Raw genomic sequence first — 24,031 nt, 5'->3', positions numbered from 1 at the left:
ACGTGCTTCGCATATCCAGTATTTACTTCAGAGAAAGTAGAGGAGACCTGTTATATTAATGATAAAAAAAAAAAATCTCAGTGGCAAGCCTCTAGCCAAGAAATTGTCGTGTGTACTTGCACATGCTATATGTACAGAGACCCTTCAACTCCAATAAGTCCAAGACATACACACATTTAAGGATCAGGCCAAAATGTCTCTCAAATTCGCCAAACTTTTCGCCCAGACCTTTAAGACAAAACAAAAAAGAAGAAGAAGAAGAAAGTTCGAAAGAAGAAGAAGAAGAAGAAGAAAAAAAAGAAGAAGAAGAAGAAAAAAGAAGAAAGAAGAAAATAAAAAGGAAAAAGCAACTTTAAAAAAAGCTGATGTCACGTTTTCTTTGCGCTATTATTCAGGGCAAAACAATCCAAACCAAAATCAAAATGAGCTAAGTCAATCCCCAATCACGCAAATTTAACCAAAACCATTCTAAAATCCACATAAAACATCTTCAATAAGGAAATTAATTTTGTTAAACACACTAAACAGGAAACGGAAACATAATACGGGTGACAGCACAGTATGTCTCGAAAAAATGACAATTACTACTGAAAATATTTCCACAACACTGAAAGGATCCCCTCCCCCCAAAAAAATCCCAGAGAACGAATCTTATTTTTGAAAAATACACACACACACATATATATATATATATATATATATATATATATATATATATATATATATATATATATATATATATATATATATATATATATATATATATATATATATATATATATATATATATATATATATATATATATATATATATATATATATATATATATATATATATATATATATATATATATATATATATATATATATATATATATATATATATATATTAATGATCTTCCGCGAATTTGCAGGGAAATAACTGTCTTGCAATTCAATTTGCAGATGATACAGCTGAATCAGTTAGAGAGGGATTGATCTACACTAATTGAAAATTTTGTTATAACCATTATTTCAGTTAATCGATGGTCTATTTCCAATAATTTACTACCAAACTTTGTTAAAACTACATTTATGGTTTTCAGTCACTCAAAGCGCGCTACTAAAAAAAGCGTTTTGGGGGGCCTGATTTTCATAATTCTCTGTTGTGGTTTCCATATTTTCTTACCAAAGTATTTTATTTTAATCATACTTACGCATATTCCTTTAGGATTAACCTAACTTCACTTCTTGAATGTGGTGGCTATAAAAGATAAGTAACAATTTCTTATCAGGATATTCCGGCTGGTAAGTATAAAACCCGGAGAGGTCCAATCCTATCATTATTTAGGAGTTTTTCTTTATCGCCTGTGTCATTTATTAATTAAAAAAAAGCTTTTTTTAACTGACAGTAAGGAGCGACACTGAAACTTAAAACGAACAGAATTTATTCTGTATATGAAAGGGACTGTCCTCTCCTCAACGCCTCGCTCTTTACGCTAAAGTTTTTTATTGTTTTAAAAAATAAAGTTGTGAGACAGAGCCAAACTTTAGCGTAAAGAGCGAGGTGTTAAGGAGGGGACAGCCCCTTTCATATACAGAATAATTACTGTTCATTTTAAGTTTTAATGTCACTCCTTACTTTCAGTAAAAAAAACTTGTTTTTTTTATTTAATTTGTGAACGTTTTTGAATTAATGCTGCTTTGATTTTGGCTCACGGTACATGAATAATTAAAACAAAATTTGCATATTAATTTTACTTTTTTTGGCTAAATGGCTTTCTCGAAATTTTGTTCTAACTTAAATTACGAATTAACTTACATAACGAACTTATATATTCGTTTGTTTTTATTACGTATATTAGGGAGTTTGTCACCTATTCAATACCTCGCTCTTTACGCTAGTTCGAATTTTTTTCGAATCACAAACCCCTGAATCCCAAAGGCCGGTTAATTAGAATAGATAGCTCTTTTGAAAGAACTAAAAAAAGCTTTAGCGTAAAGAGCGAGGTATTGAATAGGGGGTGTACCTCCTTATATACGTAATAATTTCTGTTCGTTTTAAGTTTTAATGTTGCTCCTTACTTTCAGTTGAAAAAACTTGTTTTTTTAATTTAATTTCTGATCGTTTTTTAAATAATGCAGGGAAATCCGGCGCTCCCTTCATTGAAATGTCCCTTCCCCCAAGGAAACATCCTCCATGGAAAGATCCTTCCCCGTAACCCCCCCCACCAGAAAAAAACTCCTGAAAACGTCTGTATACTTCCCATTAACCCATACTATATGTAAACAATGAACAAAGTTCATAATTTGCAGCCCTTCCCCTGGGAACTTTGGGGGATTAGGTCCTCCTCAAAGACATATTTATAAGATGTTCGACTATGCTGAACAAAATGGCTATCTCAAAATTTTGATTGGGTTAGTTCGGAAAAAAATGAACGTGGGAGGGGGCTAAGTTGCTCTTCAATTTTTTTGTCACTTAAAAAGGACACTAGAACTTTTAATTTCCGTTCGAATGAGCCCTCTCACTATATTCTAGGACTACTGGATCGATACGAACACACCTGAAAAAAAAAAAAAAAAAAAAAAAAAAAAAAAAAAAAAAACACGCATCCGTGATCTTTCTTCTGGAAAAAAATGCAAAATTCCACATTTTTGTAGATAGGAGCTTGAAACCGCAGTATGGTTCTCTGATACGCTGAATATGATGGTGTGATTTTCATTAAGGTTCTATAACTTTTAGGGGGTCTTTCCCCCTTTTTTCGAAAATAAGGCAAATTTTCCCCGGCGCGTAACTTTTGATGGGTAAGATTAAACTTGATTATGTAACTTTTGATGGGTAAGATAAAACTTCATATTAAATTCTGCTTTTTTTATGCTTGGCAGCTTATATTAGCTGATCTCAGCTCGATTCAAGTTTTAAATATATTCTTTAGCCTAGTTTTCATTAAACAGATTAATTTCTTAAATTTACTTACGAGCAAAGACGCGAAGAAAAACAGTCCCTCATAACAGCCAATGGCCGGAACATAACAAAAGAAGGGAAAAAAAAGAAAATAAACATCAAAGACATTGAAATCGAAAAAAAAATGACAGAAAAAGAAGCCGTTTTTTATTTAAAATTAAATTTAAAAAAACAAGTTTTTTTTAACTGAAAGTAAGGAGCGACATTGAAAATTAAAACGAACAGAAATTATTCCGTATATGAAAGGGGCTATCCCCTCCTCAACGCCTCGCTCTTTACGCTGAAGTTTGGCTCTTTCTCACAACTCTATTTTTCAAAATAATAGAGAACTTTAGCGTAAAGAGCGAAGCGTTGAGGAGGAGGGGACAGCCCCTTTCATATACGGAATAATTTCTGTTCGTTTTAAGTTTAATGTCGCTCCTTACTTTCAGTTAAAAAAACACTTTTTATATTTAATTGCAGAACGTTTTTAAATCAATGCAGGTTTTGATTTTGGCTACATGAATAATTAAAACGAAATTTGCATATTCATTTTACTTTTTTTTGGCTAAATGGCTTTCTCGAAAGTTGTTTAATTTTATTTACGACCGTTTTTATTAGTAATAAATATATGTAACTTACGAATTAACTTACGTAACGAACTTCTATGTTCGTATATTTTTATTACGTATATTAGGGGTGTCCCACCCTAGTCAATAGCTCGCTCTTTACGCTAAAGTTCGAACTTTGTTCCAATTCTTTAAGAATGACCACTTAATAACAAAGGTCGTTAATTAGAATAAATAGCTCTGATGAAAGTATTAAAGAAACTTTAGCGCAAAGAGCGAGGTATTGACTAGGGGGCGAACCCAATCATATACGCAATAGTATCTGTTCGTTTTAAGTTTTGATGTTGAAAAGTTTTCAGTTGAAAACTTTTTTTTATTTAATTTCTCATCGTTTTTTTAAATAATGCTGGGATATTCGGCACCCCCTTCATAGTAATGTTCCTCCCCCATGGAAAGATCTTCCCACGTAACCTCCGATCCACCCCCCCCACCTACCAGAAAAAAATCCCCCCTGAAAACGTCTGTATACTTCTCAATAACCAGTACTATATATAAACATTGGGCAAAGTCCATAACTTGCAGCCCTTCCCCATGGACTGTGGGGAATTAAGTCATCCTCAAAGACATAGTTATTGTATTTTCCGACAACACTGAGCAATATATCTATGTCGAAACCTTTAAAGGGCGACTTTTGGGAAAACAGTGCTCATGGGAGGAGACCTAGCTACTGTCAATTTTTTGGTCACTTAAAAAGGGCACTAGAACTTTTTATTTCCGTTTGAATTAGCCCTCCCACGATATTCTAGGACCACTGGATCGATATGATCACCCCTAAGGAAAAAACAAACAAATAAACACGCATCCGTGATATTTCTTTTGGCAAAAAATACAAAATTTCACATTTTCGCAGATAGGAGCTTGAAACCTCTACAGTTTCAGGAAAGGTGCAACTAGGTCTCTAGAAAACATGAAGTAATGAAAATTTTTTTAAATTTTTTTGTCCTATTTTTTTCAATTGTTTATGGTCCAATCTCCCCCACCGGTCGGGGTGACATTGCACCAGCGTATTTTGCTAATGAGAAACCAAAGACATGTCTAAACAGGGTTTACTTTGGTCCACAGACTTTATTTTTTTTTAATTCGCATAAATTTGGCATTGATTCAGGAACTTTGGGATTAAAGTAACTTCTCATCTTCACATATAAAACCGCAAACTAAGCTAAATAAAATTTGACTGAAGAACAGATAGAATCTCAGAAGTCCACAAATAAAAATCGTCGGTCACTGGGTAGTCTTCAATATCGTCACGATCAGGCCATTTCCAAATATTGGGTCTGACCATTTTTATTGACTTGATTTTGAAAGTCCTGTTCTTTTCTTCGATGATCATGCCTGAGAATCTCTCCCCTTCATACACAAACTGAACATAATTTCCCATTTTCATTTGCAGATTCTGGTTCACACCTTTAGTTGTATCACTGGTGCTATTCCGCTTTTTTTGCACAACTTTCCTTGTCCTGTGTTTCTAATATTCTGAGAAACTCTTCTCATCAGAGCTATCACCAGACTGTCCATTGGTCATCCCGCCTGTACCGGTAATAGCCGAATAGCTTCTTCCAGCAGGGATGTTTACCTTTTTTCATTTTGTAGTCTTTGCTGTCTCATTTCCGTGCCTAAGCTCCTTCAGATAGTCTATCACAGTATCGTTCAACACTTGAGTCGTGTTTGTTGTATCTGCATTAAAGCATGAAGGAAGGCGCTGAAGAACTTCGTTTCTGTTCAGAGGATATATTCCACAATTTTTAAAAACACGTTTCATACTTTCTCTTCCATTTCCTTCTTCGAGACACTTTAGCACTTCTTTCAGCAGTTTCGGAAAATCAACCTTCAGTTTGCCAACTGACAATCCATTCTTCTTGGTCTTGTACCTCAGAAATATTTATCGCCATTTTATTTTCATTGGTCGAAAATATGCAACATCTAAGAGTTTTGTCAAATGCGTTGAAATCAGCCTAAAAATCTGATTCTTATGATGTATCTATTGGTAGGAAAATTCCATTTTTTAGAGTTTCAGTTACTATTGAGCCGGGTCGCTCCTTACTTACAGTTCGTTACCGCGAACTGTTTGAAAATCACATTGATCATTTAATGGAAAATTTCACAAACTATTGGGTCAATGGATCGTTTGAAAAAATATTTTTCCAACTTCCATTTTAAATATAACTTACCCATATTCAATTGCTTCTTATTTCAATTATTGTACAACTATTTATCTTAATACCTTTTGGACGCATATAGAAACACTGAAGATACTTCAAAGGTATTTTGGGGTATTCTGTGAGAATACCCCAATTTTGGGGTATTCTGTGAGAATACTCCCAAATTTTTTACACCGACCATTAAAACTCGAAAATGGATCAAAAACAGAAACATATTTTTTTCTATGGAATTTGTCAGGTTTAAAACATAGAAGAGAAGTTGACACATCGATACGAAATTTTCAAATACAAAACCCAAGTAATTATCATTAGAAAGAAATCTCTGTTGATTCTGCCTCCTCCTTCGTCTTTTAAGCGTTCTAGGATATATTGAAATTCTTTTATTGAAATTAATATATTGAAATTCCCAAAGTATATATTTTCAAACAGTCATCAAATACCCCAAATTTCAAACGAGTCGGAGTTGAATGATAAAACTTGAATTGATCCATCCGGTAATTTCAGCCGAAGACAAAGGAGGAAATATTATTTGTTGTTTAAAGACTCTTTATTTGCGAATGGTGGTGGAATACTTGAGTATATTGTTAAAATGTATTAGTTTCTTTGTGTTTATTTCAGTGTGCCCGTGTTGGGGTGGCTTGTCTTTGTTTAAATGTATTTTTTGTTTTGTTATTTTGAAAGCCATTTTTTTTCGTTAATATTATGATTGTGACGAGGTATATTGTTATATGTTCTGCTATCAACATATCCAGCTTTACGAATCCTGTCCTCGGTTGGGGATTAATGTTTTTGTAGCTTTAAATGAACTAAATAGAACAGTTGAATTGTAATAAAATACAACATTTTCCATGTTCGTATGCTGGGTCTTTATAAAGCCCAGGACCGACCAAGATTTACGGACCATGTCCCAATGTCCTGGCATTTGCTTCCCAGTATTCTTCAGGAAGCAAAAAATCGTAAACTTCATCAAATTTAAATAGATATGCACTACAATTAACAAAGAATTGGCTGAGTTAATTTGACGAACGTGTTTTGGGAGAAGTTTGAGCAAATAGTGTAAGGTAAACACATACCTTTGCCAGCAACAATTTTTGAATGAGTTTCCCAGAATAAAACCAGAATATCATTTTGCAACAGCATAGAAACTAAATTTAGCCCAGAGTGATCTGGAAATACTTTTCCAGATAAAAAAAAAAGACAGTACAAGCAGTGACGTAGCAAAAAGGTGCAGGGATGCGAACCCTCCAACGGGCGGTACTTTCCAGAAACAAAATATACAGTTGATCAATAATAATATTACCCTCATTGTTTTCGGTACTTGTGCATAATATGGTACCGACAAAAGAAGTCAAGTTTGGTTAATGCTAATGAAATATAATAAAATAGGATGAATATATAATAGTTTAAAAACAAAATTTGGGCTATATATTTCCACTTTAGGAGGTGGAGGGTCAAGCATAGCATATATTAAATACCCAACCTAACCTAGGTACCCCCCCTAAACCCCAAAAAACAACAGTTTAAATATCGTAAACGCAATGAAAACCAAGCTTTGCACTCCATTTCTCTATTGCAATCAATTACAAATACCCGTTTGGCGGGTTTCGTCTCTCGTTTCCTTCATACAGTTATAGCGGTGGGTACCAGATAGTGCACAAGTACCGTGTTTTCTAAAAATAGTCCGATTGCAGGTATTTATTAGACTCAAGAGGGGGCGGCACCCATGCTACTCAGGCCACTGAAAATAGGCAATTGTTACATAACTCAAAGATATTTGTGATATGTTGAGGCTAGGACGGGGGGGGGGGTCTTTTCCCGGTATATGAGCCTGCATCAGTTTGAATTTTTAATTTTTTGCCAAAAAAAATTTCAAGTGTTTATGTACACCGTAGTACTTCCAATCTTATACCTTGAAATGAAAAATTAACACCCCTTAACACCTTATCCTTAACACCTTAACACCCCCCTCCCAACAAACCCAAAACCCACACTAATTAAAATAGCGTTTCCATAACAAAACTAATATATTATTTTGCGACAAAATGGAAACTAAATTTAGGATCTAGAAATACCTTTCATAACTGCGTTATACTTTTAAAATTCGGAAACCCAGAGGGGTTGAAATTAGAATCTACATCAATATATAGAGAAAGCAATACTCTGGGAGATATGAATCTAATATACAAGATAAAACATGTTTCGGTGCACACTGGCCTCTGAACCCAAAACACACTCGCTGCAGAATTTATTCACGATAGGTTTGCTATCCCCTACTAAATTAAGTTGTGACGTTTGCAAATCCGATTTTTATTTTCCTGATTTGAAAAGCTATATTTTCCATGTTTCCTCATTTGTGTTTTATTTTCCGCCAACTAACTCTGACTATTCGTGCACATAGGAAAAATACTCGCCTGAATATGGATCGTATATCTGCTTTTTCATATCCAGAAATGTGATTCCTTACAACAAGAATAAATCTATCCATTTCATTTTTGGGGCCATTTTCCTCCGAATTTAGTGGTATTTCTCGGGGTTTTAGTCCCGATCTTAGGAACTCGGGAAAATAATCCGGGTTGCAGCGGTAGCTAGCAACCTAGTAAGAGACGATGACGTCCAATGTTAAGAAATATAAAAACCCATAACTCCTAAAAAAAGAGTCAGGTCAAAATATTCATTAAGAATTAGCCCCCAAAAATATATGAAATATATATTCGTATTTATACCTTCATTCTTTTGTAAACTTCCGAATACCCCCCCCCCCCAAAAAAAATCTAAGCACGGTACTGTTTAAGAATACCAAATATTTGCTTTAGGTGCAAACTTCTGTTAGAAACGCTGAAATCGTCAGGAAATAGGAAATTGCTGAGCACCGAGTGCTTTGGATGAGGCTATAGAGAATTACAAGAAAAAAACAAACTAAGGCTACTGGGCCAAAAATGGATCGACCACCTAAAATAGATACGTTAGCAAGTATTTTAGTTTTGTTTATTTGTGTTTACAATACAAATTGTTTTCCCTTCTAGTTTTTTGTTTGTGTTCCAGTCTGTTGTTTGTAAGATGAGTTATTAATAAAACTATTATTTTTATAATTCAATACCATTATTTATTTTTTGATTTTTATAATAAACTCATTTTTATAGCTAAATTTTTCATTATTCGACATTGAATAATTATTATTAATTTAGCATTATTATCATTATTCATCAAATATTGTTCATAAATCATTATCCAGTTGATAATTTGGAGCTATTTTAATACTTCTTCAATGACCTAGCTCCGGTCAAATGCAAAGGAGATCGGTACTTCAGGGCTTGCGTGTGGTAGACACTGGAAGAGCTACAGACCCTTTAAAGGCTTACTACCACCTTTGCTGGGCATACGTATAAGGTCATTGGGCGCTCTGTATCTTAGTTTATGCAATGAGATAGTTAATATGCTGGAACACCCAGATAGAAAGTTACAGTGATATTTACGTTATCAAAGTGCTTATTAGGAAGACATATATTACACACAGCAAAAAGCATTCGGCTTTTTCTCAGCTGGATGTACTAAAGAACGAACCCAAAGGATAAGGGAGCAGTCACTCAAATCTGACATCATACCCAATATAATATCATCTTGTATAAGAAGATGCAGTTTTTTTGTCAAAAATAAATGGAATTCATTTTTCACATTGATTTGTTAATTACAAAAGCGCATAGATACAGAAATTTTCTTCAAAACGAGCCATTAAACAGCTCTCTATGATGTTCAAGTGTCTCGCTAGACGCGGAGAAAAAAAGAGGATACTTTAGCGTTACCTATGCAAAAAAAGCAATCCAGCTATTGTGATTCCACTCGTGATTTTTTCTTTCGATCGAGCGTCATTTTTTTGGAGTCTTGGGCTATTTTTTCGAAATTCCCATAAGTTTATGTTCGAAATAAAAATTTTATTTGAAGACTAAACGAGATAATAGATAAGATAAGATCAGATAAGGTAATTTTCATTTCAAGCCTAAATAGGGCCGTGTAAAAAAATAAATACAAGATTAACAAATTACAGCGACTCGCCACAATAATAAAGAAAAAAATAAAAATAAAATAAAAACTACTCTCTTCTTTTTGCAAAATACTCATCAAGATACCTTCCCACTAGACAAATAAAGTGTGAAGGCTGAATTTTCAAGGCATCTGGAAGCAGCACTCTATCATTCCGAAAAAAATTTTCCCTTACCCCGAGAATACCTCGACAACGACTCAGACAATGCTCCAAATTCTCCTCCTCTTCTTGGCAAAGAGGGCAAGCAAACCTGCCGTCCGGGCCACTTTTACTCCTCTCAAAAACTTTCAATCTCGAACGAATCGGAAGGCAATTAGATCGTAGCTGCATCCAATATGTGAGGTATCTAGACGGTAAATTTAACTTAAAGTAAAATTCCTGACCATAAATTATCTTAACCTCACTATAATATGTTAAAGTTTCCGAATTCTTAATCTCCTTACCCCATTTATGTATCGTCTGGTCCTCCAGCACCCGCTTAATTTCTTTGTCCGAATGTAATTGTTGACTATTTGGTCCAAGGCCATCATTCCATGCGAAAGAAAAACCTGAAATATCCAATACCTCTTTAAGTTTAAAAGGCTAAGATCTTGTCATATATAGCCCAAGTAACTCATCATATGCAGCCTTCAGTAACCTATCACTGGGTAACTGTATAACCCTTGGCCGACATTTGATCATTTGGACTATCCTGTAACTGTTAAAAGACCAGAGTCCAATGTCTCCTTTAAGAAACTAGGAATGGGTCATTCTATGCAACCCGTACAATCTCTTAAAATAACCTAGCTGAACGCTTTCTAACTGGGCAGCGTTCTCATGTCCCCAGATCTCTGCCCCGTAATGGAGAATCGGCATAATCTTAGATGAAAAAAACCCTCTTATGCAAAGACAAATTCTTTATTCCACTAATTTTATTCCTGAAAAGTGAAAATGTTGCATATGAGAACTCCATCTACCATTACTTTGGAAGATATAACCAAGATACTTTATTTTTTCAACTACTTCTAATTGTTGTCCTCCAAATACAAATATATTAGCTATTTTTTCATTCCTTTTACTGAAAACAACCCTTTAGTTTTCATAACGTTCAGCTGTAACTTTTTCATTTGTAAGTATTCCTCAATTAAATCCAGTAACATCTGCAGCTCCCTTGGCGACTTCGCCACCAATGTAGTGTCATCCTCAAATAATAACACCGAAAAATTAATTTTTCCAAGACACAGCTTTGGAGCCCATTTTTCTTCCAGAAACTCCACCATATCATTCAAAAACAAACCGAACAGTCTCGGGGACATGGCGCTGCCCTGCTTCACTCCTTTCTTAAGGTCAAATAGCCTGGAAAATCCCGAACCTGCAACCCTGGCCATAGACTTAGTCCCAGAATACATACCAACAAATAAACGAGTAAAACTTAAAGGTAGACCTTCATCTCTTTAATACTTTTCAAGGAGAGCTCTATCTACATTGTCGAATGTCTTTCTTGAGTCTAGAAACGCAACATACAGCTTTTTTCTACCTGATCCATACTTCTCTATCAGTGCACTTAGCACAAATGCTCTATCCGACGTGCTATACCCTTTCCTGAAACCCCCCTGCTCCTCTTTAATTACCCCATAACCCTCCAACCATTCATTCAACCGATTGTCCAAAATCTTTTCTAAAATTTTACTAAGTGCAGGCGCTAATGCTATCAACCTATAGCTATCATGATCACTAGGACTACCTTTCTTAAATAGAGGTACCATAATCGATACTTTCCATAGGGAAGGCCATCCAACCACTACTTATAATTCTATTAAAAATATTCACTAAAACTAGCAAAGAAACATCAAAAAACCTCTTTAACAAAACTGCTGGTATACCATCTATTCCTGGCCCTGATCCTCCCTTCATCTTCTTAACTAATTTCCTAACTTAATCTGAGGGTACCTCCTTCACTAACTCATAATCTTTTTCTTTCATCGGAAACTGCGGAGCAGCCCTTGATTCTTCACTATCAAGGCCACTAGAATCTTCATCTATACTCTCAAGAAAACAAGGCCAAATATCAGCTTCAGGGATTTGTAATTGGCATTTTCGTTGTTTATTCTCCTGCGTTATTCCTGCCCCAAATTGCTTGGTATCCCCTACCATATAGGCCTTCTCTATCTCTTTCTGTTCCTCTTTAATTTTCTCTCGTTGTTTCCTCCGTTTTAGCCTATTGTATTCCCTTCTCCTTTCCTTAAACCGTAAAAACAAGCTCTGCCTTTCTTCCTCTACAGAGCAAGAATTTACGCAATCTAGTAACCCCTCCAACTCCTTTTTAGAAGTACTACATTCATCACCAAAAAAACTATTTTTCCTTTTCATATTTTGTTTCTCTAACACGCGAGCACACTCGTAAATTACAAAACCCAAATATTCCAAAATTTTATGTATATCTCTTGCTTCGTCATGCAAACTCTCAACTTTCTCAATTATTTCAAGCCTCAAAAACTCCTCTTTCATCAACTCCAGCTCCTCTTTACTCCATTCACTCTTTAAAAACTTCCCTGAAAAACAAAGATCGTTTGTTACCCTCCTAGTAGGACTATCACCTTTTTTATTCCTTGGAAATCCTCTTCCAAGGCAAAGCTGAATCTCAACTGGTAAGTGGTCAGAGCCTACGACCCTAAGAACCTCAACATCAACTGTCAGGGCCACGAGTTCAATACCAACCAAAACATAATCAATTACACTCTGGTTTGTCCCCGACAGACAGGTAAACTCACCCTCCTCCCCATCCTTCCCAAATCTTCCATTTCCAATCACTAATACATTATCTGAAGACAATTCCAGAAGCGTGTTCTCCAATAATTAACCTTTCTTTCAATATCTTTGCTCCTTCTAGATGTTTAGTAAATAACAGGTATGAGGTTCGGCGTATCAACAAATAAAACTTGATTAATCTTTTTGTATAGTCCTATTTAATCATTCAAGTTCCCCACCACCAAAAAATAATCCTCATCAAAACGTGATAGCAATTGCTTATGCTCCTCCTCTAATAAATCCCGTGTCACTTCCGCTACATACTATCTATTCTAGAGGGCAATATACACGACACCTAAAATCAAACTTCTACCACTAACAAGCTGAATCCGAACCCATATAATATTCTCCGATACACTAGAAATTCGAGAATGTTTACAGAAACGACCTTGCTTAATTAACAAACAAAAAACTTCCATTATATCTCATATTCTTTGCTGGTTTACGCGCCACATTTTCTACCCAGTATCCTTCAAAACAAGGCACTGTATCCTCACTATGCCACGAATCCGCAAGAGCAATAATATCAAAAACACATAGGTCCTTCAGTACTTGTTCAACCTTATTTCTCACATCCTGGACATTCCATATGATTACTTGCATAGAGTGAACATGGCCACACTGTTTCTATTCACTTAGAACAAGCTGGTCATGTGTCGGCAGGACAAAGGGCGTTTCTGGCTCATCAGGTAACTATGAAAGTCTATAATAATATTTTGATGACCCAGCTCTGGTTCTCCTCGACTGTCCTCTGTAGTTAGCTCTTCCGCTGCCAGATCTAGAGTCCTTTCTTGCAACATTACGGGCATCAATACGATTTTGATCATCTGGGCTTATGACCTTCCAGGCTTTTCGCTTTTGAGTATTTTTCGCAGCTATTGGAGAATTCCGGACAGGAAGCGGAGCCCCTTTCGAGAAATTCGGTTTCAAATCACGTATATTAAATTCAATCACCGTCTTGATATCACTCTCGGCTTGACTATCACTCTCAGAGCTTTCAGACACCACTCTGCCAGCGACGGAAATGTCCGTTTTTTCGCTAGCCGGTTCTTTAGCTAGTTCGAATTCTCTTGTTTCTGCTAACCCGTTTCGAGGAGGGCCCTGTTTTTTCACTTCACTGCAGCTGGTGGTTACTTCCTTAACACATTCCGAAGGAAAAGTCATAAACAAACACTCTGCCGTCGATGTATAACTTTCCACCCCTAAGCCAAGCTTGATGGTGTTTCGACAAAGCGTACTCTAAGACCGGTTTAAGGTTATTACGAGCTTCCCTTTGCCTGGCACTATAATCAGGGGCAGCCGACAACCCATTCCTCTTCAAAAGAGGGTTAGACTTAAGAATTATCCCGCGAAATTCAACAGAGTTCATCTTTAGTAAGACTGGTCCCGCACGCATTCTGAACACGTCTTTGAAGCCACAACGGTTCAGATTTAAGTCCGGTATACACTTATTAAGAATCATAATTATTTCTTGCTTCAGCATATATATAGCAGGATTAATAGGTTCGAAGTTATATAGGACAACATTACATCTTCTCAGTTCTTCATCAAATGCGTCAGCCCGCATGGTAACTGCTCGTAAATTCTTCCGAAGCATCTCAATTTCTCCTTTCATCTCTTAACAAGCTTTGACATTTTCAGATACTTTTTGGTTTAAAGAAGAAAACTGGCTTTCAACTCATGTAACCTTCACTAAAACGTCCGGCAAAGTCTTTTCAGTAGCCTCAATTAATCGTGGTATCAGATCTAGCTTGAAATTAATTTCCCGTAAAAACTGAGCACTGGCTGTACCCTCAGGCATAGCCTCAGTTAAAGCTATAGTCGCTTCGTTTGAGTTATTCATTTTTCAAAAATTTAAATCCTCCCACACACAGCTTACATATTCCTGCTTCAGTAATCCAAATCACGATCAATAATCATATATAAATAACAGTCCAGAGATACTATCACAAGAGTCTAAATTCTATTTCGTATTTCACTTGCAAGCAACGCTGTATGAAAACAGATTTTCATTCAGAGAAATGATTCATACTTATTTCGAAATGTCACATTAAATACCAAATGATTGGCTAATTATTGTATTACAACGTTATCCAAATGAAAACATATATGAATAAAAATCCTCAATTACATAATTGACGTTCAATACACGCAAAAATTCCTTACGTATTTCAATTTCAATAATCCAAATCGCGATCAATAATCGTTTATAAATACCAGCACTGAGACATTATCACGAGAGTCAAAATTCTATTTCGTATTTCACTTGCAAGCAACGCTCCCCGAGGCGATGTTCATCAGACGAGCGCTGAATAATAGTGACCATTACTTAATCCATAAATGGCAATTTTTCTCACGAGCTAGTTTATTTTAAACTCTTACTAGGTTGCTAGCTACCGCTGCAACCCGGATTGCGTTGTTTTTGCTACTTTGAGCCGTGGTTCGTTCTTTACTATGTTGCAGCTACGAATGTCACCAAGATTATTATTACTTAATAGCTTGTGATTCGTTTTTCAATCCTTCGGATTTTTCACAAGAGAGTCTTGAGATGTTATGGAATTTTCAATAGAAGTTTGTACCTGCCTTTGTGACTGTTATGTAGACAAATTGTCATAAAAAATATTAAATATCTAACTTGAGATTGTCGCATTTGAAAGCAGATATATCGAAGTCAATGCGAAATAAAATTAATTTCGCATGAAATATGTTTATGGAAACCAAGTGCTGGACTTATCTTAGGGCTAAATACAAAAAAAAAATAGAGCTAAAATAAACAAGGCAAAACAGCAAAGGCGGGAAAAGGCCTTACAAGGGCTAAATTACGAAAAAAATACTTGCGAAAAAGTATAAATGGTAATGCAAACTAATTTGGGAAGATGTGCTGCATGATTTAAGGTTGTATAACTTTCTACCAGAATAAATCTACAACCAAAAACCAAAAACCAAAAACATTGCAGGTCAAGCCAAAAACAGTAACACGGAAATTTGAGACTATTGAGAAGCAAACATAATGCAAAATCTAATATTTAAAGGTACATGCAAAAATTTTGTATCTCCTCAAAATATTTTTGTATCTACTCAACAACTAAGGACTTTAGATTATCATTCACTTGTTTCTGTCCTCTTTGCTACAATATAATATTTTCTAATTAAAACAAGTTTTGATTAGCCATGGTATTTCCTCGAATACCTTATTTATAAATGCTTTAGCATATCCAAAAATGGCATCTATTCTACAAAAGCTTTAGAACAAGGTTTTTACGTATGTACATGCTTTTTTTACATTTGCACATGGAAGCATGTACAAAGTGGAAGAATTAAACTTATATGAAAAAATTCTTTGTCTTTCTAACAGCCTTCTCGAAAAAATTCAAATTTAAAATTGAAATAAATTCCTTAAGAAATGTTGAGATTTATATTAGGTTCTTAATGCTGATGCTCAGTTGCCCATTATTCAGGCTGATGATCATCTGCCTCCTATGTTACCAAGATATGAACAATACAGGTCCCTAAAACGGAATTTGCCTATAGGAAGGAATCCAACATATAGTATGATGTAAAGGAAATTGTTCAATACAAATGCCCTCTGGCAAGTGTTCTGTGTAAAATTCAGAAGCCTGACCTTGTTCTAGATGATGATGAGGAATGTGAACTGATGCGTGACCTTTCTTCTCTACTACCAAATTTTTTGGTGTGCGTGTAACTGAACCCCAAGCAATTGAACCCCTGTAACTGAACCACCGTGTAACTGAACCCCCGTATATCCGAACCACTGTGTAACTGAACCCCCGTATAACCGATCCCCCGTGCAACTGAACCCTCGTGCTACTGAACCCTCATGCAACTGAACCCCCTTCAAATGAACCCTCGTGCAACTCAACCCCCGTGCAACTCAACCCCATTTAAGTAAAACCCCGTTTAACTGAACCCTCATGTAACTGAACCCCAGTACAACTGAACCCCTGTATAACCGAACCCCCTTGCAACTGAACCCCCGTGCAACTGAACCCTCGTGCAATTCAACCACCGTACTTACATTGGGTGAAACGCAAGCGTGTTATAAACAATAGTTAATTAACTATGGTATGTTTATTTAACCTTTGAACTGTTTTAATTAAAATGGCAGTCCCACAATTTAGATCGGATGTATTTGGGGAAAAATAGGGTGGGGTGGAAGCCCTCCGATCACTATTAACTCTGAAAAAGTGCACTGGAAATTTTGATTTCCAATCGAATGAGCCCCCCCCCCCCCCCAAAGGTCATACAAATTTTTTTCTACAAAAAACTTATGTGTTAGCAATGAGCAACTAGCTTAACTTACAACCCTTGTCCCAGATGCTGCTGGTGGGGTTGTTAACCCCAAAGGCCTGGTTATTGAATTTTCAGACTATTTCTAAAAAATTTTTTAATTTTTTTTTTATCGGTTGTATTTGGGGGGGGGGGGGTGTCAGTTAAGAGGGAAATGTTGGTTGTCCTGTGATTAAATTTTATTCGTCAAAATTTAACTTGAACTTTAAATTTCCAATCGAATGAGCCTCCTTCAAAGTTTTTACGATCATCCCTTCTATAAAAACCTTAAATTTTAACAATTGGTAAATCGCAATAATATACAGATTGCTAATACAGGTGTATCAGCAATTTTTTTTTGGAACAGCTTAGCGTATCAAGATGAAACTTCTGGGGCATCTACCTGCTACTACTGCTATTAATACTGCTACTACTACTACTAATTCAACACTATTATTACTTCTACTACTCCTACTATGACCTCTGTTACTATTAAACAAGCACTATTAAGGCTACACATATCAAGTTGAAAATTTGACTGAATGAGGTATTTGAGGTGGAACTTGAACTAAATCAAAAGACACTATGTGCGTGCAGATATCTCAAAAAGGGATTTGTGTATTAAGTTGGAAATTTCAGAGAGTGCTTAAAGGGAAAGTCAATTCACCAAAAGGAAATATGTGCACGCTCAGGCCTGGATTTACCACTAGGTCCCTAGGCCCAGACCCAGAAGCGCATAATGATAGTGGGAGCAATAGATTATCACTGAGTAATTTTTCCTGACAAAAACTGGACTGATGTGATTTATCGTCGCCAGGTGCACTCTGCCGCCACGCTGCCTATTCACAGAAAAGTGACTTTAAAACAAAACAGAAATTCCAAGGTCACTTATAAACTGTCAGATGTCTCCCAAGAATGGTAGTTGAGAGTTCGATATTGCCCCTCTCTTTCATCACATTTCGCTCATCAGTTGTGCTCTGTTAACACACAGTTACATGGTTAGGCTACATGGTTACACACAGTTACAGTTACATGGGGGTTCTTACACGGGGGTTTAGTTAAATGGGGTTGAGTTGCACGAGGGTCCAGTTAAAGGGGTTCAGTTGCATGAGGGTTCAGTAGCATGAGGGTTCAGTAGCACGAGGGTTCAGTTGCACGAGGGTTCAGTTACACGGGGTTCAGTTGCACGGGGTTCAGTTGCAAGGGGGTTCAGTTGCACGGGGGTTCGGTTATACGAGGGTTCAGTTGCACGGGGGGTCAGTTACCCGGGGGGTTCAGTAACACAGGGGTTTAGTTAAATGAGGTTGAGTTGCACGGGGGTTGAGTTGCACGAGGGTTCAGTTACATGAGGGTTCAGTAGCACGAGGGTTCAGATGCACGGGGGTTTAGTTGCACGGGGGTTCAGTTATACGGAGGTTCAGTCACAATGAAACCAAATTTTTCTACGACAGTCGAGGCTATTGAGGGAGAATTCTTTCCCACCCTAAATGCTGCTCTACTCTGTTGGGGCCTCCTAAAAGGTCATCTTGTTTAGAAATCAATGATAGTAGCTGTATTTTGCTTCTGAAAGGAAAGATGAGAAACAAGTTTGACTTTCGCTTCCCATCTCATGGTGAGAGCTGCACTTTTGGACTAGGAAACATTCAAAATAAACGAACTTGATGAGCATCTGAACCTTCTGATGGTTCACTGACAAGAAGGAAATTCTTGTTCAAAATGGTGAAGACGCTAGTGCTAGAGACTGACATAAGGCACTTTATCACATCTCCTGTGAACCGAATTTGTCCAATCAATACTCCAAGTCCCTCCACTTCAACTTGTGGTGAGCATTTTAGTGCAGTAGTGCATTTGAGTGCAGGTTCAGAGTGCAGGTTAGCATTTTACTGCAGTAGAAATTCTTTTGTACAAAAAGGAAGGGTCCTCGAAAAGCTTGAAGAGGAGGCTGTAATTTCTGGTGCTGTTAGTGGATCGGCTATCCAAATCAGTTGTATTAACATGGCTAGAGGATTTTCTCATAAGAGCAGACACTCTAAACATCCTCATGATCATACATAAAAAACGAGGCTGTTTGATCAGATAAATATGTGAGAGCGATAATTCGGAACAGGATGAAAATGATGATGTGATTTGGCGTCAAGTCAATTTATATTCGGCCTTGGCAGCCCATGCTAGGAGATCAAAAAATCCTATCCTAGTTGATGCAATCAGTCAAACTATTGCCTTCAGAAAAATATATTATATTTAGCTGTCATGGTTTGCAGCTCTGGCGAGAAAATTTCTATCGTTGGCGGCAACAACTGCCCTAGCAGAAAGTTCAATGGTGCAGGACTAATTGTCACTGCTATGCGTTCTATGTTGGCTTCACAATGTGTAAACGTATTTTTTATGTAAGCTAATTTTTATACATCCTAACTGCAAGCTTGTCAAAGCTTTTTCTAGCTAAGTGTTCTGAATTTTTAATTCTGGCTCCTTAAACTGCCTGAGAATTGACAAAGTAGGGAATTTACAACTTAAATCAAATTAAATTCTGAAATTTAAAGCCAGAATTAAAAATTTAATACATTAAAAAATACAATTCTAAAGAATGGTTTTCTCTATAAGATATTGCCTCTCTTTATATAAAAGCTTTTCTTTACAAAATGTTGCTTCTTTTTCTTCTTACACCTGGGAACGAACTGTTCTTGAAAAACGACATGCTAACTTTCTGAAAATTGGCTATGTAAAAAGAAAAAAGAAATAATGAAATATTAAATCCTATACACTAGAGTAAAACTTTGCCATGTTCAAGCACGTAGAGTAAACTACCCGCCATGTTCAAGCACGTCTACAGTACCTTAATTGCTGAGATGGGAAGGAGAATAAATAAGCTCTTTCATTCTCAAAGGAGTTGGTTGAAACGTTTAATTTTAAAACTTTTATTATATCACCCGTAAGTGAGAGGATTCAACGTTGAAGCAATGAGAAACATTAGCTTCTGTAGCGTAGAAACTGAGGGGTAGGGCAGTCAAAGAAGTAAAATACTGGTTGTAATACCAGGAAATTCGGACATAAAGTAGGATATATACAACAGATTCCATTGATGTTTCATAAATTAGCCATGGATTAATGGTGCAAGTAAATTTGTTTAATTCAAGTTTTAGAGCTGAATTTGAATTAAATTACCTATTTAGTCGGATTCATTCAATTATCAGACAATTTAAGGTCTGGCTGTCGATCATTTAGATTAAAATAATGTTTTTGAGAAGTTAAGATTAATGTCTCGTCCTTATTTTGTCCGAGGTTTCGTCATGGTAATGAAGCTAAAAAGGAATTGTAGACCCAATTCCGATAAAAACAATACCGATAAAGTTTCCAAAACTTTTTAAAGGTAGCCAAAAAACTCTGAAAATGGAACAAACGCCTATCAATTGACGGCGCGCCGCCGCCGGCGTAATTGTATCCGCCGCCACCACCAATTTTTATTTCGACACGGCTTCGGGGTCTAGTAACACTGATTGGGTGGTTGCTAAAATTACCCAGTTTATAAGAGAAATTTTTGATTCTTCAAATCCGTCTTCTTCTTGTTTGGATTAATACGGAGACGCTTCCGCATAATTGCATCATAGGAATCAAATTCCGAGCCCTGTAGTGTGTTGCTACAGCTGAGCTCGAACTTTGTGCGCCGTATTACCAAGATGGGATCAAATCCACTGCGCCACTATTGGACACAACTAACTAACTTTATAACTATATAACACTGCCTATAGAACTAAGCATATAACACCATACGTAGGATTTATATAACACTACAGGAGTATTGCTCTTGAGATGGAAACACACTACTTAAAATGGTAATAATAGGCTACCCTTTGATTCCCCATTCAATCTGTTCAAACTTGCTACTCTAACAATGCATTGGCCATTTTTTTTTTCTCTCTATTTTTTCAATGAAATACTAAAAACAAGGCAATTCTCAATAAGAACACCCCCCAAAAAATATTTTTCAAAACCAAAGTGAGAAAGAAATAAGATGATTTTAATTTACCAAATAGGTTGAGAACTTGCCCCCCTTGCAGGTTTTAAGAGATGGAATTAAAGGGAGATTAATTTACTAGTGGTAGCAGTTATTTAATAATGGGGACACTTAAAACAGCTTCTCTAGATATACTGTGGCAATAGGCAATTTAATTCCAAAGAATTTGAAGGTGATGTTACATAAGGCAGGCAAATATTACGCCACTGAACCAAAATATTGATTTATCCTTTTATATGTGAAGCTGAATACAGATATCGGAAAAAGGCACTATCAAAATTTCAAAGAAGCTATTATTCAATAGAAAATTCAATAAAAGGTATTTTTCAATGAAAGTATATAAAGATATATTTTTCAAAATCAATGAGAGGATACAAAAAAAAAAAAAACTATGGGTAGGAGGAAGGGGTCCTTCCTCCTACGAATGAGACTACAATGAGACCAATACCTCCTCCTCCTTCCTCCGTAATCAATGAGAGGATGCAAAAAAAAAAAAAACTATGGGTAGGAGGAAGGAATATTATATTTAGAAAGTGCTGAATGGGGAATCATACCATAGAATATAACTCTTTTGTTCATTATAGAATTTAGTTCAAATCGTTTAAAAAGAGTTTAGTACTCGTACTAAGCTCACTACTCACTAGTACTCGCAGTGCTTCCATCATCACTCCTTCTGCCTGACAAATTTCTTCTTCGTTCTTTCGATAATCCATCATCTTCTTCTTCAGTTGTGAAAACTCTTTGAAAGGGTTGAGGAACTCGATTGAAACGCTGACGAAATTCCATTGGTATGCGAGAATCCTAAGTGAAGAAAAGAAAATACTAAGAATTAAAATTGCATTAAAAAAAATATATATTAGGCATAGAAGCAATTCAAATGCCAAAAACATAAAACGTAGCGTGGTCAAGCATAAATAGAGCGTAATTACACGCCTGATGGAATTCTATTTGTATGCGAGAATCCTAAGTGGAAAAAAAAGAAAAATATTAAGAACTAAAATCGTATTTAAAATGTCAAATCCATATGTAGTCTTTAAATTTGGTCAAGTATAAATAGAGCCTAATTATACATATATATGGACACATGAGGGAGCTACCTCCTGGATTAGATTTAAATACCTTTCCCCGTAAAAGGGAATAATTTGGGACCAAAAGTTAAAATTGTGCGTTTTGACTTGATAATTTGACTTGATAATTGATTGTGCGTTTTGACTTGATAATTGATTGTGCGTTTTAACATCATTTTTGATAAAAGAAACTTCGCTGGTGCAGCTTGCTATTCCTCAAATTTCCCTTTACATTGGTGTATGAATTAGTCTACATGGTTTATTTAGTCAAGTTTCAAGTGTACTTATGTGTTCCTGGTGCTAGGTTCTGGTATGTTATTTTTCCGCATTTGTCAAAAGTCAGACAACAATTTTGTTACCGCTCGATAATCACTTTTATCAGCTTTAATTCACTCAATTCAGTTCATCAATTTAACTTAATTCAATTAATATTGTTAATATTCAATTAACATTCTATTCACCTTAGACCTTAGTTCCTCTATTGCCTCCAGAGGCACACAGGGCGTCAGTGAGCAGCTTCCTACGTTCCCTCAAGTGGGCCGTTGCATAGATGTCCTCCCACTCTGGGATGCGACTCTTCTGGAGGGCTCTCCTGTCATGTTCGTACGCTGTAAGTAGCGTGTTCTTTGGTCTTCCTAGGTGACGGGTGCCTTCTGGTTGCCAGTGGATGAGCATCTTAGGAAGTCTAGGATCTGGCATAGAGAGAATATGGCCAAGGTATCACCATCTTTGTTATCTCACAAGAGAGGCGAAGTCTGGTTGGCATGTGCGAGTACAGATCTCGTGGTTTCTGACATGGTTTCGTGGTTTCTGACGTATCTCCTGTTCCGCGGTTAGCTTTAGGCATCCCATGGAGTAAATCAGAACAGACAAAACATTGCTCTAGAACAGTCTGAGTATCAGCTTATGTGATCCAGACTGGTTGAAGTCTAAGAAATACTGCATTGGCTAGAGCTATTCTGGCGTGTAATTCTTTTTCAGAGTCACCAGTGAAAGTTACTGTACTGCTTAAGTACTTGAAGTCTTCACCTATTCGATGTCTTTATCTCCTAGTTGGATCCCATGGGCGAACTGCTAATTGACATAGCAAAAATGAATGAAAGTCCTTGCGACACGCGGGATTGAACAAGGACTCCTTTTAACGCAAGATCCTGTCACCACTACGCTGGAATCTAGTCATCCACTACCCTGTCACAAGATATTTAATATCAAAATTAATTCAATTCAATTAATCAATTAATATTAAACTAGAATGTATAAAAAATATTGAATTCAATTCAATTAGTATATTTAATTTGATGATTTTTTTTCATTCCTGTTAATAAATCCAATTTAGTTCAGGTAATCGATTAGATTCACTTTTACCAGTCTACAGAAACAAATTTTTGAACTTGCCTCTAATTTTTTTAGAGTGACAAATTTCGAGTAATTACTCAAAAACATTGGCAAAAATAAAATGTTCATATTTTTCAAGCCAGTTTAGATAATTCTCTAAGAGAAAGGGTAAATAATTTCTTAATTCTGGCTAGGTGAATTGATACCTGGAACTAACGAATCCAACAATATTTGTATTGTGTTCTTTCGATTTAAGTTACAGTCAACCCTACACACCCAAACCTCAATTAATTTTGCCACTGCCAAAGCTATTGATACATATTTTGAAGGTAATTTTGGCGTTTTATTAATTTATTTTAATTTAATTATTTTTATTATAATAAATATCCCATATTTGTAATATTTTGTTGTCCACTCTATGTCTATGTAATCTGATTTGATAATCATGATCCAACACACGTACGCACTCACTATAAAAAAGAATGAGCCTCGTGAAAATCTAAAAAAAAAAAACGACAAAACGTAAAACAGCACCTGCTGCTTCAAGGTCAATATGTTAAGATAGAAAGAAATGTCACTCAAATCACTGGTTGAAATTGCAAATAAAATACTGCTTACAGGAATTGCAACACATCCCCATTGTGGAAGTGGAATTTTTTTTATAATAACAGTCTACAGTATTACTATAGAAAGCATAGGAAAAAGCATTGGTGGAAAGTCTATTTGCCACTTATTCCAGCACATCATTTAGTTGGAAGTTGTCTTGATAGGGAGGAAGAATGTGTTAGTGAAA

The 24,031-nt window shown here is 36.0% G+C and overlaps 1 protein-coding gene across 4 annotated transcripts in view; it reads right to left on the bottom strand.

Annotated features, from left to right (window-relative positions):
- LOC148954623 (uncharacterized) overlaps positions 1 to 24,031 on the bottom strand; it is a 48,064-nt gene that overhangs the window by 5,140 nt on the left and 18,893 nt on the right. For all 4 annotated transcript variants that reach the window (XM_089086648.1, XM_089086650.1, XM_089086651.1 and 1 more), the window contains exon 2: positions 21,478 to 21,637. In XM_089086648.1, the coding sequence (XP_088942774.1) occupies positions 21,478 to 21,637 (160 nt within the window). The remainder of the gene's footprint in view (positions 1 to 21,477; positions 21,638 to 24,031) is intronic.

Source organism: Artemia sp. Qi Xiang Cuo, chromosome 3 (assembly GCF_049724085.1).
Source record: "Artemia sp. Qi Xiang Cuo chromosome 3, ASM4972408v1, whole genome shotgun sequence".
Lineage (NCBI taxonomy): Eukaryota > Metazoa > Arthropoda > Branchiopoda > Anostraca > Artemiidae > Artemia > Artemia sp. Qi Xiang Cuo.
This window is presented reverse-complemented; position numbering and strand designations above follow the sequence as displayed.